Source organism: Nansenia antarctica (assembly GCF_963989245.1).
Source record: "Nansenia antarctica genome assembly, chromosome: 1".
Classification (NCBI taxonomy): domain Eukaryota; kingdom Metazoa; phylum Chordata; class Actinopteri; order Argentiniformes; family Microstomatidae; genus Nansenia; species Nansenia antarctica.
In genome coordinates this window covers 21,437,431-21,455,062 of record NC_137674.1, presented here as the reverse complement: position 1 = coordinate 21,455,062, position 17,632 = coordinate 21,437,431, and the positions used below count along the sequence as shown (strand labels likewise).

Here is a 17,632-nt window from a genome sequence, read left to right as displayed (position 1 = left end):
AGCCCTTAAGGAGAAACAAAATGCTACTATTTATTTACAAACTGTTACTTTACTTTATTTTGCTTATACTTATGGAACTTTAACATTCAGTCACACATTCCAGAATATGACTGGTATATTGTATAATATAAACAAATTACACTTAATGTAAAAAAAAAAAAAAACACTTAATGTAAAAGTTATTTTAAAAATTATTTTAATGTAAAAAATAAATAAACACTTAATGTAAAAGTGCCTCTTAGGCTTGACGACTGGTATAGGAGAGGAAGAAATGAAAGTAAAAATGCACTTTAGACATGACAGCTGTACCAGCTGTAGCCCACGACACTTTTTGTACCACGGAAGAAAGGTGGTCAGTCAGAAACTCTACATACTTTGCCGAGGTCATTTTCACACCTTCAGGGACCTTAAAAGGGCCTACCAGCTCTCTCCCCATGATTCCGGCCCAAAACATGACTCCGCCACCTCCTTGCTGACGTCGCAGCCTTGTTGGGACATGGTGGCCATCCACCAACCATCCACTACTCCATCCATCTGGACCATCCAGGGTTGCACGGCACTCATCAGTAAACAAGACTGTTTGGAAATTAGTCTTCATGTATTTCTGAGCCCACTGTCATGCTGCAAAGAATACCTCTGTGTCATTGGCTGCTATAGGCATAAAAGGAGAGAAACTCATGGTGTGGCCCCCATCTTCCCTTGACCTCAACCCTATTGAGAACCTTTGGAGCATCCTCAAGCAAAATATATATGAGGGTGGGAGGCAGTTCACATCAAAACAGCAGCTCTGGGAGGCTATTCTGGCATCCTGCAAAGAAATTCAAGCAGAAACTGTCCAAAAACTCACAAGTTCAATGGATGCAAGAATTGTGAAGGTGATATCAAAGAAGGGGTCCTATGTTAACATGTAACTTGACCTGTTAAGATGTTTTTGTTTGAAATAGCTTTTGATAACCCTAAATTCATCAAATTACCATTTTTAGTTCTTTACAACCTATAAAATGTTTTGAAACTCTGTTGTGCATAATAATTTGGAACAGTGGATTTTGAGTTTTTTATTTAAAAAAAAAATACTGTTATCATTGGGAGGTTTGTTCAATAAAATTTGAATTATACTCTAACGGTTGATGACTTGAAAATTATACTGATTGTCATTTGCATAATAATTTGGAACGGGCTGTATTTTGCACCCAAAGATGTGTAAATAGGACTAACATAGATTGTCATCATTCGGTACAACCGATTATTATTTTTTCAACAGATTTCTGGTTGTACCGAATGATTTTCAAGTAAACAGTTAAAACAGGCACATGTTTAGCTCCCTATGTGAGAACTTGGACCTTGAGCTTGAACTTAGCAATATAAGAATTCATATTAAATATATCTTTCTAAAATATTTCAACATTTTCAGTGTGTTTTAGCGGTTGATGTGATACACAGCGAATGAGGGGTAGTGGTGGTCTAGTGGATAGTGAGTTGGACTTGTGATCAGAAGGTTGTGAGTTCAAATCCCGCCTGAAGCCACACCACTACTAGTGTGCCCTTGGGTAAGGCACTTAGCCCTCAGTTACTCCAGGGGGAATGTCCCTGTAATTCGTAATTGTAAGTCGCTTTGGATAAAAAAGCGTCTGCTAAATGGCAAAATTATTAAAAATTAAAATTATTACACAGCGAATGATGTAATACTTAAGGACATTCATAACAGGGAGAGGAAAAGTGCATTTATCAAACATTTAAGAGAGAGCTGGCTACTTTTCTTCTCACTCAGAGGGTCGGTCTGCTGCAGGGGTCTTAATGATGTCATATCCTGTCACATGATGATTATCACTTGATTCGATCCAAAATGGTGCCTTGAAATTGGTTGCTCCAAATGATATCAGTGAAATACATTTTTCGGGACAAAAGTGATTTGAGGAAAGCAAACATTTATACATAAAAATCTGTAACCATTTTGCAGTATATTGTTATAAACCCTTGTAAAATCATGCCAGAATGTTTAATATAATAGTTGTAATATCATTTTAGATATTTTAATGGCACATTAGGTGGTTGCATTTGTGTTCGGACGGTTGTACCGAATGACTTTTCAACCCTTTAAAGGGCTGAAACTGCCTGAATTTGTAACAAATCACCATAAACGTTTTGTGTATTCAATAAAGGAGAGCAAATAGTGTTAGTTAACATAATGTATATATATATTAATTGTTAATTTTAGAAAAGATTACATTCAGACACAAAATGTACATGTCACATCATTGACCAAGCAACACCTGTAGGTTGATGAAATATAGAGCCGAGCTATAACTATAGACCATTTAATATATTTTCCATTATTTAATTTTTAAATGTACTGTATGTACTGTATGTTAAAATGTCATGTTCCTATTATATACTGTGTTCAGAGACTCAATATAACTCAATATAATAAAACAGCTGCTTTGATGCTGAACACCTGTGTAGGCCTACTTTTTTCCCACACAGAATATTTTATCGATAAGGGAATCGATAAATAATCGAATCGATAAGCAGAATCGATAATGGAATAATAACAAGTTATTGAATAACAGACCAATGTCAGAAAAGCTATTAAATCAATGTTAATGAAAACAAAATGACTTATTAAATAGGTTGCAAAGGTACATCATACATCATATAATATACGTTGCCTGTGACTTTGTTTGATGCATGAAGCCTTATACCCCTTGTTGCTCCAGATGGATATTGTCTAGCCTAGTTGAATCAGAGTGGTGTGCTGTTTAGGGGCAAAGTGAGAATTTCTATTCACCAAAAGAAACCAAGCGGCACAGCTTCAAAGCTTATCCCCAGACTAAGAGCCTATAGAGCAGCTCGCAGCACAGCCCAGCCCTCACTCACTGATGCAAAGTGGACAGAAGGCACAGGAGGAGGGAACTTTGGGGGTGTCCAACTTAAGCTTAAAAGCTAAGAGGGTTGAGTTAATTCCAAATGACTTCCAGATCATTGCAAAAAGAAAACTATTTGCTTCAGGTGGGCCCGTGCTACAGTCATGGAAGGCTTTTCAGTGCTCCAGACTCATATTTCATAGTGTGTAGTTCAGGCCCTCAGCCTATACTAGATTATTGCAGTCAGAGATGAATAGCACTAAAACCTGTCATGTGTTCTTCTTTGCAATTATTCATGCAAATGAAGATAGATGAAAACACCTGGGATCACCTGATGCTATTCACAGCTGTCTGTGTCTTCTCAACACTACACACACTGTTCATCTCCCTTAATAAGGAGTGAGTGTGATTTGAATTACAGTTCATTAGTCACATAATGAGGACCAAGGCATTTTTAAATAACCACATCATTCTGCCATGGCAATATTGTAAAGGGCATGACACTTTGCAGAGCCAGGAGCTAAAATTGTGTGGTGTCAGGCCTTTCACACCAGCAAGGCTCCGTGCTGGTTCTGGTTCCCAGACCTAATTTTGAATCGGCCGGCGCATTCAGACCGAAAATAAATTGGTTCGGAACCTGAAAAGTTGGTTCGTAGCGGGAACCAGAAAATAGTGGTTCTCAGCGGGAACCAAAAACTAGAACCGTGACATCGTCACTGGGTGTGTCATATTCTGTGAAGACCAGAAAGAAGGAAGGAGACAACATGTAATCTAATCTAAATCTAATCATTAGTGATACATTTTTTGATAAAAAGTTTCATCATTCCCTCTATCTTCATCTTTTTTCAAAAAGGTGTTTACTGTAGTGGAAGATATTATCCTCATTTTCAGTGAAGTAGCTGCCATCTAGTTGTGAAATGTTTGTTTATCCCGCCCCTTCGTCACTCAACGTTGATGGTTCCGCTTAAACTGGTATGAACGCGGGCTGGTTCACCAGAAAGCACCAATAATTTTAATTAATTATAATTTTGCCATTTAGCAGACGCTTTTATCCAAAGCGACTTACAATTACGAATTACAGGGACATTCCCTCTGGAGTAACTGAGGGCTAAGTGCCTTACCCAAGGGCACACTAGTAGTGGTGTGGCTTCAGGCGGGATTTGAACTCACAACCTTCCGATCACAAGTCCAACTCACTATCCACTAGACCACCACTACCCCACCAAGTTTCTGAGACTCCAGAACGGTAATTTCAAAAGGTCAAGGACAGGTGTTCTAATGCGGAGGCTAAACCAATGCAAAGCCCCGCAGCAGCATGTGTGTTTACATTAGTGTGAATGGAGCAGCTCTCTGGCTGAATGTAAACCTCTAACCTGGCACAAACAAAGGGGATAGAAGCTATTAGCCAATTCCCGAGGCCCAAATCAAATAAAAAATACATTTTCCTGCGCCCCTCAAGGCCCTTTTCTGGGTCACTCCCAAAACCTGCAGCTACAGTTACAGCTATTCTACTAACTAGAGACCTGCTCTACAGTTACAGCTATTCTACTAACTAGAGACCTGCTCTACAGTTACAGCTATTCTACTAACTAGAGACCTGCTCTACAGTTACAGCTATTCTACTAACTAGAGACCTGCTCTACAGTTACAGCTATTCTACTAACTAGAGGACCTGCTCTACAGTTACAGCTATTCTACTAACTAGAGACCTGCTCTACAGTTACAGCTATTCTACTAACTAGAGACCTGCTCTACAGTTACAGCTATTCTACTAACTAGAGACCTGCTCTACAGTTACAGCTATTCTACTAACTAGAGACCTGCTCTACAGTTACAGCTATTCTACTAACTAAAGACCTGCTCTACAGTTACAGCTATTCTACTAACTAAAGACCTGCTCTACAGTTACAGCTATTCTACTAACTAGAAACCTGCAGCTACAGTTACAGCTATTCTACTAACTAGAGACCTGCTCTACAGTTACAGCTATTCTACTAACTAGAGACCTGCTCTACAGTTACAGCTATTCTACTAACTAGAGACCTGCTCTACACTTACAGCTATTCTACTAACTAGAGACCTGCTCTACAGTTACAGCTATTCTACTAACTAGACACCTGCTCTACAGTTACAGTTATTCTACTAACTAGAGACCTGCTCTACAGTTACAATAATTCTACTAACTAGAGACCTGCTCTACAGTTACAGCTATTCTACTAACTAGAGACCTGCAGCTAGTTACAGCTATTCTACTAACTAGAGACCTGCTCTACAGTTACAGCTATTCTACTAACTAGAGACCTGCTCTACAGTTACAGCTATTCTACTAACTAGACACCTGCTCTACAGTTACAGCTATTCTACTAACTAGAGACCTGCTCTACACTTACAGCTATTCTACTAACTAGACACCTGCTCTACAGTTACAGCTATTCTACTAACTAGAGACCTGCTCTACACTTACAGCTATTCTACTAACTAGACACCTGCTCTACAGTTACAGCTATTCTACTAACTAGAGACCTGCTCTACACTTACAGCTATTCTACTAACTAGACACCTGCTCTACAGTTACAGCTATTCTACTAACTAGACACCTGCTCTACAGTTACAGCTATTCTACTAACTAGAGACCTGCTCTACACTTACAGCTATTCTACTAACTAGAGACCTGCAGCTACAGTTACAGCTATTCTACTAACTAGAGACCTGCTCTACAGTTACAGCTATTCTACTAACTAAAGACCTGCTCTACAGTTACAGCTATTCTACTAACTAGAAACCTGCAGCTACAGTTACAGCTATTCTACTAACTAGAGACCTGCTCTACAGTTACAGCTATTCTACTAACTACAGACCTGCAGCTACAGTTACAGCTATTCTACTAACTAGAGACCTGCTCTACAGTTACAGCTATTCTACTAACTAGAGACCTGCTCTACAGTTACAGCTATTCTACTAACTAGAGACCTGCTCTACAGTTACAGCTATTCTACTAACTAGAGACCTGCTCTACACTTACAGCTATTCTACTAACTAGAGACCTGCTCTACAGTTACAGCTATTCTACTAACTAGACACCTGCTCTACAGTTACAGTTATTCTACTAACTAGAGACCTGCTCTACAGTTACAATAATTCTACTAACTAGAGACCTGCTCTACAGTTACAGCTATTCTACTAACTAGAGACCTGCAGCTAGTTACAGCTATTCTACTAACTAGAGACCTGCTCTACAGTTACAGCTATTCTACTAACTAGAGACCTGCTCTACAGTTACAGCTATTCTACTAACTAGAGACCTGCTCTACAGTTACAGCTATTCTACTAACTAGAGACCTGCTCTACAGTTACAGCTATTCTACTAACTAGACACCTGCTCTACAGTTACAGCTATTCTACTAACTAGAGACCTGCTCTACACTTACAGCTATTCTACTAACTAGAGACCTGCTCTACACTTACAGCTATTCTACTAACTAGAGACCTGCAGCTACAGTTACAGCTATTCTACTAACTAGAGACCTGCAGCTACAGTTACAGCTATTCTACTAACTAGACACCTGCTCTACAGTTACAGCTATTCTACTAACTAGAGACCTGCTCTACAGTTACAGCTATTCTACTAACTAGAGACCTGCAGCTACAGTTACAGCTATTCTACTAACTAGACACCTGCTCTACAGTTACAGCTATTCTACTAACTAGACACCTGCTCTACAGTTACAGCTATTCTACTAACTAGACACCTGCTCTACAGTTACAGCTATTCTACTAACTAGACACCTGCTCTACAGTTACAGCTATTCTACTAACTACAGACCTGCAGCTACAGTTACAGCTATTCTACTAACGATAGGACCTGAAAGGCCTACTACAGGAACAGGTGGGTTGGCTGGGGAACAAACTTACTGTATGCTCTTGTGAAGTGCTACATTCACTATGTTCTACTTGTTCACAAATGCAGTTGATGTACTCAACACAGCAAGAGAAGGACAATTTGTATTTACACATTGTAGGGTCTATCTATGTTCTAATTGCTTAATCATCTTTATGCTGCCTCACACATGGAAACATCTATTGTCTTAACACCAGGACGCTGCCTGTGAGGCTTATCACCACTGGTCTGGTCAAATCATCAGGGCAAGGTCTCTCCGAGTGAGAGTAGGGCTAAACATAACTTTGAGAGAGACAGTAAATCACGATTCTCTCTGTTTAATCAAACTGAGTTGGCTACAGAGAGAATGCGGAGGTCATGAGGAGGTCAACCTTATTTGTTCAGGATATCTTGTCATACCTTATCCTACAACACTGTGACAGGAGACACTGCGGCAGGAGAGAGAGAGAGAGAGAATTCAAATTCTAAAAAGCCATCAAGCCACCGTCAATACTGTAATGCTGTATTTTGTTAATCTAATTATTATTCGATTACTACACTACACAATTATTACACCGATTACAGATTACTGGAGGATGTATGTAGGAGGGATTTTGATAAAACTGTGCACATGGCTATTGTTTTTTTGTTTTTTTTAATGTGCAGGCCTACAGATAGATCAGCTATAAACAAACTCGAATTTTAGCTGTATTTGCATAGCTTTCATCATTTCTAGTCCCTTACAGTTATTAAAAATATATTCCATCTACTAGGTAATCATTATGATTATTTATTTACTTAGCATGTACAACAGGAAATACCAAATATACCATAATGGACATCAATTACCAGGTTAAAAAATAAATAATATATATGTGTGTGTCTATATATATAAAGGTTCACAACAATTTTGGTTCGGTACATACCTCGGTTTTTAAGTCACGGTATATATATATTATTATTAAACAGTGGGTCTTTCTTAACTAAATACAATCAAGTCAATACTGCTGCAACCAGCTGCAACCTACTAATAAAAAAGCACAATTTACTGAAAAGTAAATAAAAAATAAATATTCTCTCAAATAAATAAGAAATATAATAAAATAAATATCCATTAAAGTGCAGCATTTAGAAAATGTACTGTAGCTGAACTGTACTGTACTTGTATTCACATAAGCAGCTTTCAACTTCACATTAGGACTTGCCAGCTTGTACTGACATTTGTTGTATTTTCATGCGCAAATGAAACGCATAACTGATCGTAGTTGAACAATGCCGGCATAGAGCGTTGGTCTGATCCACCTGTCTTTGTCCATCATCATTGTAGGTAACTGAGAAACCGTAACGTTCGACATAACGACTGGTAAAAAACTACTATATACTATATAAATACTACTATACTGACTGGAATGCCTCTAGTACAATCAAATTACTTGCTCTATGACATTGAACCAAGTGCTTTTCGGCAAAAAAGAAGGCCGGGGCCGTCTTTATAGACCTGACGGCTGCCTACGATACCGTATGGCATCGCGGCCTCTCCTGCAAGCTGCTCCGCCTGCTGCCGGACAGGCACATGGTCAGAATGATCATGGAGCTCATCCGTAACCGCAGCTTTACCCTCACCACCGGTCGCGGACAGCTAAGCAGGCTTCGACGCCTTAAGAACGGCGTCCCTCGCCCCGCGGTGGTGTAGCGGTCCACGCACTGGCCGCTAGTGCATGCTGCCCACCGGGGCCGGGGTTCGTATCCCGGCTCGCCAGATCCAGATAATGGCCGAGGCACACGGGAAGCGGCATATTGGCCGGCCGCTTCCGAGGGGGGGTATAGGAGTATTTCTGGACTAGGATCCGTCGCGCAACACCGCCCCCTGGGGTGCCGGAATAACGGTACTGGGCTCGAGGAGCCAGTCAGCCTAGTCTGCCTGGCGCCCTCCTCTGGGACTGCCGGCCACGGGGTCGGGCGGCGGATCCAATGCAATAGGCAGGGGATAATTGGATGCTAAGTTGGGTTAAATTGGCTACCAAATTGGGTGAAAAAGGGATAAAATCTGAAAAACAAATTAAAAAAAAAAAAAAAAAAGAACGGCGTCCCTCAGGGATCGGTCCTGGCCCCCCTCCTCTATAATATCTACACCTATGACCTGCCCAACACACTCTCGCGGAAGTACGCCTACGCAGACGACCTCGCAGTGGTGTACTCTGCTGGAAATTGGCAGTCTGTGGAGGGGATTCTGAGCCAGGACATGCAGACACTAGTGGCATGGGAGCCACAGCACGTCTCGCCTGTCGGGCCGTGGAGCTTAATAACCATCTGCTCCACGATAGGCTCACTATAACAGCGGAGCCCTCCCGGCGTCTCAAGTCGAGACACCCATTTGTGCCTGCCGCACAGGATCTCAGGCAGCAATGCAGAGATCTTAACATCAGTGCGGCAGGATGGGCGGATTATATGTGGCGCGCGGAGTGGGAGGCAAACACCTCCAAACTCCGCGACCATATCCCAGTCGCCGGCCCTGAGCCCCTCGGGATGGACTTGCCAAGGCTATCCTGGGTGAGGCTCAATCGTCTCCGGACCGGCATCGGGCGTTTCCGCTCATCAATGCACAGATGGGGCTTGGCCCCAAATGCGTCGTGCGAGTGTGGCGCAGAGGACCAAACCGCAGACCATGTTATCCTGGATTGCCCGGTGTACCACCCACCCAACGGGATGCATGTTCTGTCGGTACTAGATGACGAGACGATGACGTGGCTTCTGGAGGGGTGTCCAGAAATATAGCCCGGGTGAGCCCCTCAACCAGGTCTCGGGGTGGTAAAAGGGTAGCCCCTCGGCCCCGAGCATGGTGGAGTGGAGAGGAAAACAACTACCCATACGCCGAAAGAAGATCATTAAATATGCCATTAGGCTAAAGATTTACCTGCCTCTGTATTGCCTTACTGGTTGCTGGCTGTTGCCATAACATCCAAAAATGTATAGATTAACAAATCCCCCCAAAAAGCCAACAAAAGTTTAAATCATAACATCGAGACTATCTAATGCAGGAGGTTGTCGTGATCATACTGTGGTCTGTGGACTCACGTATGGAAGTAATAGAAAAACGACAATTTCTTAAAGTATAAGTTACACATTTTTATGTGATGATATAAAAAAAAAAGAATACAAAAATAGCTTTGTAACTACAACCATTGGATTCCTTGACCCTGAAAATGTAGGTTTAGCAGTTAAAATGTTCTAGCTTATTTAGAAGCCAAGATATTACAAAACGTGTGTATTATGGCGGCCATTTCTTAAATGCCAAGATGGCCGCCTTTCAGACATCTGTGCAAATGGAAACATATATTTTCTGATTCCTCATACAATGCCCTTTCCAAAAATGTATAGATTAGCAAATCCCCAAAAAATTCCCACGAAATTATATAACAAACCTGACTATAACATTTATTTTTAAAAATATTTTACGAAGTGGGGCTGCGTTGGAAGGTGGGGGCGGCGCCCTACCGCCCTCTATTGGCCAGCCGCCACTGATATTTGGTATACTTCCTGTTGCACATATATTACAAGATATATTATATTTTAATTATAGCATAGTTCTTAAGATTATAATTTTTAGGCTTTTGTTTAATGTTTACTAGGCTATACAGAGTATGAGATGTCCCGACCTACAGTAGCTACGACAGGTAGCTAGATTGCAGGAATACATTGGGGAATGCAATCCTTTTGTAGGACAACAGCATGAGTCACGCAAGCATACACTGTCATTGAATGCAGCCCTTTCAATGTGTTAGAGAAATTTTGCTGTTATTAACATTTAACACTTAACTTAAAACTAAACTTAGTGACTCAACATGTGTCACTTCTCTTACAGTGCTGTGCCATCACTTCCCCCATGGCTCCGGATGTTTCCTTTTTCAAGTGTTTGTGCATGGCAGTTGTACTGCTGTGGTATGCTCTTTGGGCTTTGCACAGTGAACAAAGCACCAAATTATAACACGTGTCTCCGCGTGTCTTGCAGACATTTCGGCTTGTATGTCAGCCCAACAGAGAACTCTACTGTGACCTCCTCCCAGACAGCCAAGAACCTTGGGGTGATCCTTGACAACACTTATCCTGTGTGGCGAATATCACAGCGACAGCACCCTCCTGCAGATTCTTCTTCTACAATATCAGAAGGATACGTCCATTCTTGATCAGAGATGCAGCACAACTCTTGGGTTGTAGAGTAGAACAGCTGCCTGTCATATCCCAGGGCCCCAGTCTTAACACCTATGAAACATCCCTCCAGCTGAGGTCATGATGAAAAAGTATTTGGGCTGCCTGTAGGCAGTGACTCTGTTCTGATTATCCACCAGGCCTTTACCCCCCTCTTGTACTAGCATACAGAATGGCCAGTTCCTGTGTTGTCCCGTGTCCTAGAGTGCTCAGTAACAGACCAGATAGAGTGCTCAGTAACAGCTCTATAGCATAAAGAGAGCAACCATGCCTGATTCCTCTTCTGGGACTGGTCGGCTCAACCCCAACATAATAGAATCCCCAGTAGACAGCAACATAATAGAATCCCCAGTAGACAGCAACATAATAGAATCCCCAGTAGACAGCACACTGAACCCGTTAAAGATCCCATTCCCAATGGGATTCCCAGACCCAAGATCCTAATCCGTGAACTTAGCCCGGTCTAAAACATTCCTTATGCGACAAATATTGTCCATGATCAAGCAACCAGGCACACAGTACAGAGCCCTGGTGCCCGGACTGCAGTTAGCTCCTGCAAATTAAGTTCCGCATCACTTTGCTCAGGCCTCAGTTTAGGCATGTCTCTTATATCAACGTGAGTCCACCAACATAATTAAAATGGTTATAAATTAATACTGATGAAGGAGTCAAATTGCTTACTAATTGAAGTTCAACTCTTAAGAAGATCATTACGTTTAACTCTTAAGTAGACGTTTAAGTTTGCAGTTAGATTTGTTGCAAATGTTTTACAACCTGTATCATATGTTGTAATTCATTTGCAATAAATCTGGAAAGCTTGCTTATCATCTAAGTTATTATCTAATGTCAGTATTAAGCTACCAAATGATAGTAAACAAATCCTAAATTGATACCAATGTATTGCATTTACAGCACCGATCACCAAGATTTGGTTATGGAGTAGCCTAGTAACATGTTTAAAGGCCTAATACCTGTGTGTACAGACAAGAGTGTCTGGTTATCTCAGATAATCCTCATTAGAACCCTTAGAATACTCTGTCAGTTGGACTGACGTGGCCTGGTCATCCCGAAAGGTCAAAGGTCAAGGCCAGACAATGCAGTAACTACGGTTACTGAGACTATCACAGCCAGCTGTCATTTGCTGTGTCTGAGGGGGGGTAGGGGGGAGAACACAGCAGAATCTGACAGTTTTGTCTGCTAGAACAGTCTACAATCTACAGATGAGAATGGAGATATTAAGATATTCTTGACATTAAAGATCAGTTTTTATATCTTACAGAAATTCAGTATGGCCGGGTTTGTATGAAAAGCTGGGGAAAACAATGAAGGACGTGTTTAGTGTCTTTAAATTCAAGATGACAGAATTAAAATTAGAGTTAAAATATCTGACAACGTAATAATGCATTAATTTACCAGAGCTTGGGGTTACAAGGTACAATTGTAGAGTGAGCCATCTTGGCCAAATGCATTAGTGATTTGCAGAAGTATCATGTTGTATCATAATCAAAGCCTAATCTGTGTTCTATGGTTTGAAGCATTTGGCGAAACAGTACAAAAATATTGCTTTAAATCAGTGGTTCTCAAAATATGCCTTGGAAGAACACTGTCTTGGTTCCATCTGTAGACTTTCAGTTAATTATGTGTTTCATGTGTAATCATTTATTAAGAATTATTTTAGCAAATTGATATAAGCCTACTGACAAATCAGTTTAATTAGAGCTTACAACTGAAACACACTTCATATACAGGTAAATGCAAAAAAATAATAATCCACAGATGCACACAAACACACACACACACACACACACACACACACACGCGCGCGCGCACACACGCACACACACGCACACACACATCTATCTGCTGCTGCGCTGTTTGCATTCTGCACCAGCAGTGCCAAGGCAAACACAGGCGGTAAGGTAGTATGGGCTATATCGGCCCTCCCTCCCTGAGCTCACATTCAGTTGATCGGCGCGTGTTTGCTGACACGCTTGTTATCTCGGCTGGGCCGATCTGCTGCCAAGAGTTCTGTAGTACTCTGTAGTAGGGGAGGACTGGGAGAACTGTAGAAGATAATACACTGGCTGGCTGGCTGGCAACACGGTGATAAGGTACTCTAGATTGCTACATAGTAAATCGTAGGGTTGGTCGGTATACATTGTTTCATACCTTTATACTGTCCTTAAATTTACTAGGGTATGCATTATTAACGATCAATTATTAAAATTATGTTGCGGTGGGTTGGCAGGAGCCATCTTTGCTCCATATATTTAATCTACATTGAGAAACTGAATTATTTATGTGGAGACTGCAGTATGACATTTAGCCTAAACAATCATTTAAACTTTACATCCTGATCAGTTGGATAGCCTAATATGATAGCTTAATAAGAAGCATCACATACTGCATTCGTAATAATAATTATGAATAATAATATGTCTCGTGTCATATAGCCTATAGGCTATCATTTGTCTATAAAAAATATTTAGTTACCATTACGGGACATGCTCTGGGAGTCCTGATTCCGCTTGCTTCTTTTTGAGCACTCTTTTTGGACAAGAGTTTATTCTCATTTAATTTCCAATCCATAAGTGCATCAATAATCAGCTGCCATGTGATTATCTGGAAAAAAAGGTAGTCTGTAGGCATTTTGACTATAGTTTCTAGTTGGCTGTGACAAAGTTGACGGTTAACAACATTATACTGACAGCACAGCACTTGTTCAGCATGGAGAATACCAAGTCATGTTCCTAGTGCACTGCACATGGCGAATAAAGTTGAATTGAATTGAATTACAGGCATCTGTGCAACTGTTAATGTGTGTTTAGTTTGAGGTGCGAATGCCGGATTAGTTCCCATCTCTGGCTCCCATATCTTTTTCATGCAATCTTGCAAATAACCTTGTCCAAACCTGAAGGCTCTCCTTCACTGTCGGGTTGGAACCAGACGCCATAGCAGCAGTGCATTTTTTTTAGGGATCAAGTGATCGCTAGTGATCTTTTCTTTTCTTTTTTCTTCTTCTCCAACCTCAGGTGGAAGAAGTCTCTCTCTCACACACACACACACACACACACACACACACACACACACACGCAGACACACATTGCAAACACGTGCTGAGCTGCCCCAGCTCATGTGACAGTGCTGATGACAGAGGGCATCCTCACACACATTCTACACACTTACAGGCACATTCAAACAGTCTACACACTCCACAAAGTCTCGTATTTGCCTCTCTATGCAGTAAACATTCCCTAGTATTCATCAGATACAACTCACATGAGGTTAAAATCTACAGTGTCGGTTGCCTGTTCGAAAGTGAAACCATCAGTTGAAACTGTCACACAGCACAGTATAGCCCCACCCTCCTCCATATCCTGACTCTGTCCACAGCACAGCCACCAGGCACAAATAGAGGCAGGGACAAACACGACACTAGACTTTCAGTGGCTTTAACGTCAACTGTCCTCTTTAATGAGAAGTCAAGAGCATATTGCCTTATATGCACAAACAAAAGCCTATACTAGGGAGCTCACATAGGACTAGGCCTTCTTTGAAAGAAACAAAGAAATAGGCTAGCTGAACTGTACATAGTTCTCTAAGTGCATATTACATAAGTGCATAGTGATTAGTGAATCGAGAGTCTCAGTGTAAAGCGAAAAAGTTTGGAAGTGTCTTAGGCTTACCTGGCCAGACGAGGAGGAGAACATAGACCAGGGTCTCCTCTTCCGTAGCTCCATACATTTCCTCAGCTTACAGATCTGGTGGCCTCTCCTGCGGTTGAGACAACAGCTGCACTGGCCACAGTTGATTTTCCTCAGGCAGGGCTCGCAGGCGCCACACCTGCTCCTCTTCTTCCTGTCCTTCCTCTGAGACTGCCAGAGGGGCAAGGGGAGAGCTCGGGGGGCTCCCTCCAAGGCTCCAGGGCCCAGGCCAAGGGGGCTAGGATCCCCACACCCGGGATCCGACTCAGTGTCGAAAGAGAACGAGGACTGGGTGCTCTCTGAGCTGCAGGAGAAGGAGTATTTGCCGTCCATGTAAGAAATGGAGGTCTTTGGCACCGAACCCAGGTCTGGTACGAATGCAGTTGTGTAGATGTCGCTGTTTGATTTCGACATAGTGGTGAGTTCAGGACTGTTTGTGTAAAGGAGTGATGATGATGATGATGATGATGATGATGATGATGATGATGATGATGATGGTGGTGGTGGTGGTGGTGGTGACTCTAGAGTATCTGTGTTGTCTTTGGTTGTCTCCTCCAATGGTCTGACAGGTTGTCTGTCGGCCTGAAGGAGAGTACTCTCTGAGCTTTCGGGGCGAGCTGGTTCCTCTGCTCTTAAACACAAGGGATAGAATAATTCACTGGTGGAGGCAACCGAGACATTTGGGAACACTGGCTTCACAGTTCTCTGGGTCATCTCATGGAAAGCAGAGGTCACCACTGCGTTGTAAAGGTCTACCCCGAGAATGGGTTGTGTTCGTTTTTCGCCCTGGTTCAAAACATCTGGATCATGTGACATAGAGTGGGGCAGGGGATTGGTTGGGTCTGAGGTAGCTAGGACACAGACAGTTGAGGCCTTGACTGCTGACCCTGATTGTATCAACATTCCCTCTGGAAGAGAATCATCTTGGGGCTCAGGGGGAGGCATGCTAGGGTCAGAGTCTGGAGGACTGGTGAGAACTTCTCTCTCCTCTTTCTCCTTTTCATCAGTTTTCTTCTGCTCTTCTACTTTCTCCTCCTTCTCCTCTGCTTTCCTTGCCTCCACTCTCTCCTCCCAGTTTTTCTCCTCCTCTCTCTCCCCTACTGCCTCTGCATCCACTCTCTCCCCCTCTGCTCGCTCCTCTTCTTTCTCCACTCTCCCCTCTCCTTCTTCCTCTACACTCTCCTCTCCAATCTCCTCCTTAAGAGTAACGCTGACTCTTTCCTCAGGTCCTGCCTGATCAGGTTCCAGGTTAAGGGAGTTGCTCTCACCTTCATAAACGACCAACTCCCTCTGCCTATCATCCCTAGCAGGGTCACCAAGCTCAGACCTTAGCTTAAAGAGGTTGCTCTCACCACTATTGCCATCTAGCTTCTCCTGTTGGTCAGCACTAACAGTGTCAACAATACAGGGGACTGATTCTTCCTTCCTGTGAACAGGGTCATCAACCATCGTTTTCAGATTGACAGGGCTGCCCTCACCATAACAGCAGTCCTCCGGCTCCTGCAGGTCAACACAACTAGGGTCACTAAGCTCAGCCCTCAATGTAACAGGACTTCCCACACCACCATGGCTGACTAACTCCTTCTGTTGTTCAACTCTACCAGGGTCACCACTATTAGGGTTCCCAGGTTCTTGCTTTGGCCTCCCATTCTGACCCCCAGCTCCCCTTCCTCCCCTTCCTCCCCTCCCTCTTGCGATCCTCCCTCCTCTGGAAGGCTTTGGTGGCTGGGGCGGAACCTGAGACACCCTCGTACCTCGTAAGGACTTCCTACGCTCCAGGGGGACTTCACACAGACCATGCTGGGCTGGTGAATTACACAGGCGTCTAAGCGTCACTGATCCTGTTACACCCGGGGCATGGTTAACCCTACTGGGGGACCCCCCTGGTCCCTGACTGGCCGCCCTCCTGGCCCCTCTCCCTCGTGGGCTTCTGGATGGCTGGGACTGGGCCCTTGGAGTAGACCTCCTGAATTGATCTGGTGTCTTATGGAGGCTCTCAGTGGTTCTCCCTCTACCTTTATTGGAGTTGCAAGTTTGTCTCTTTGCAGTGGTGGTGATCACCTTGTTGCATTTCTTTCTCTGTGGAGGTGGCTGTCTCTTCCGTGGCTTGGGAGTAGGAGGCATGGCTGAGGATGTGGGAGGGAGGAGATAGGACAGCAGGCATGGGAACCAGGTGTATGGTTAGCCAATTCTCAGAGCCCAACTATCACTTTTCTTCTCCTCTTCCTTCTTTTTAACTTTAATGACTTGTCACAACACCACAAGGAGCTATTTTCCCACCATGATTGAAACACTATGCATGGACCTGCAGGGGCAGAATAAAGAAAACAAAAATAAATACATGTAAAAAAAACAAATAGGGAGCTGATCTCAAACAGAGTCAGGATACAGTCAAAAATCATGTTTTTGAAGCCGTTTGTTCTATTAAAGCCAATTATATCATGGTCACCAATAACATAAACACGGGAGCAAAAACATTTTCACAACAAAACCAAAACATAACCAATAGAATAATAGGTAACTATTAGGTTTTACTATTAGGTTGCTCTATTTAGTTAGTTATACTCTCATTGAGGTATTTAGAGGTAACAATTAGGCTATCATAAGGTGTATAATATGTTTATTATTCAAAAATATTACTAAAAATATTGCTGCACAGTAGCTTTGCCAGAGTGCTTCTGTGGCCTAATGAATAAGTGTACTGTTAAAGGGCGTTGTAGCTGGAGCAAACACAAATAATTCGAGTAGCTAGTGTTCTAAGTAGATTGCCAGTAGGCTAGTATCCAAACTGTAGTCCATGTTCATGAACTTGGGGCCATTACAGCGTTATTACAGTTTTCTGTGGTGCTCTGAGGTGAAGGAATGGCGACAGGCCGGAATATTTTGAGTAGCCTAGTATGCAAACGGTCACAACACCAAACACATTGTCAAACCACTGAGCCGAAACAGCCTAATAATCATATTGTATTAGTAATCAATTTAGA

General features: G+C 42.6%; 1 protein-coding gene across 1 annotated transcript in view; it reads right to left on the bottom strand.

The window, feature by feature from the left end:
• Window positions 1-15,062, bottom strand: part of tet1 (tet methylcytosine dioxygenase 1) — a gene marked incomplete at both ends in the record, with an annotated part of 70,619 nt that extends 55,557 nt beyond the window's left edge. The window contains one exon of the mRNA XM_080538404.1: window positions 14,631-15,062. Within this exon, the coding sequence (XP_080394530.1) occupies window positions 14,631-15,062 (432 nt within the window). The remainder of the gene's footprint in view (window positions 1-14,630) is intronic.
• Between the last annotated feature and the right edge of the window lie 2,570 nt (window positions 15,063-17,632).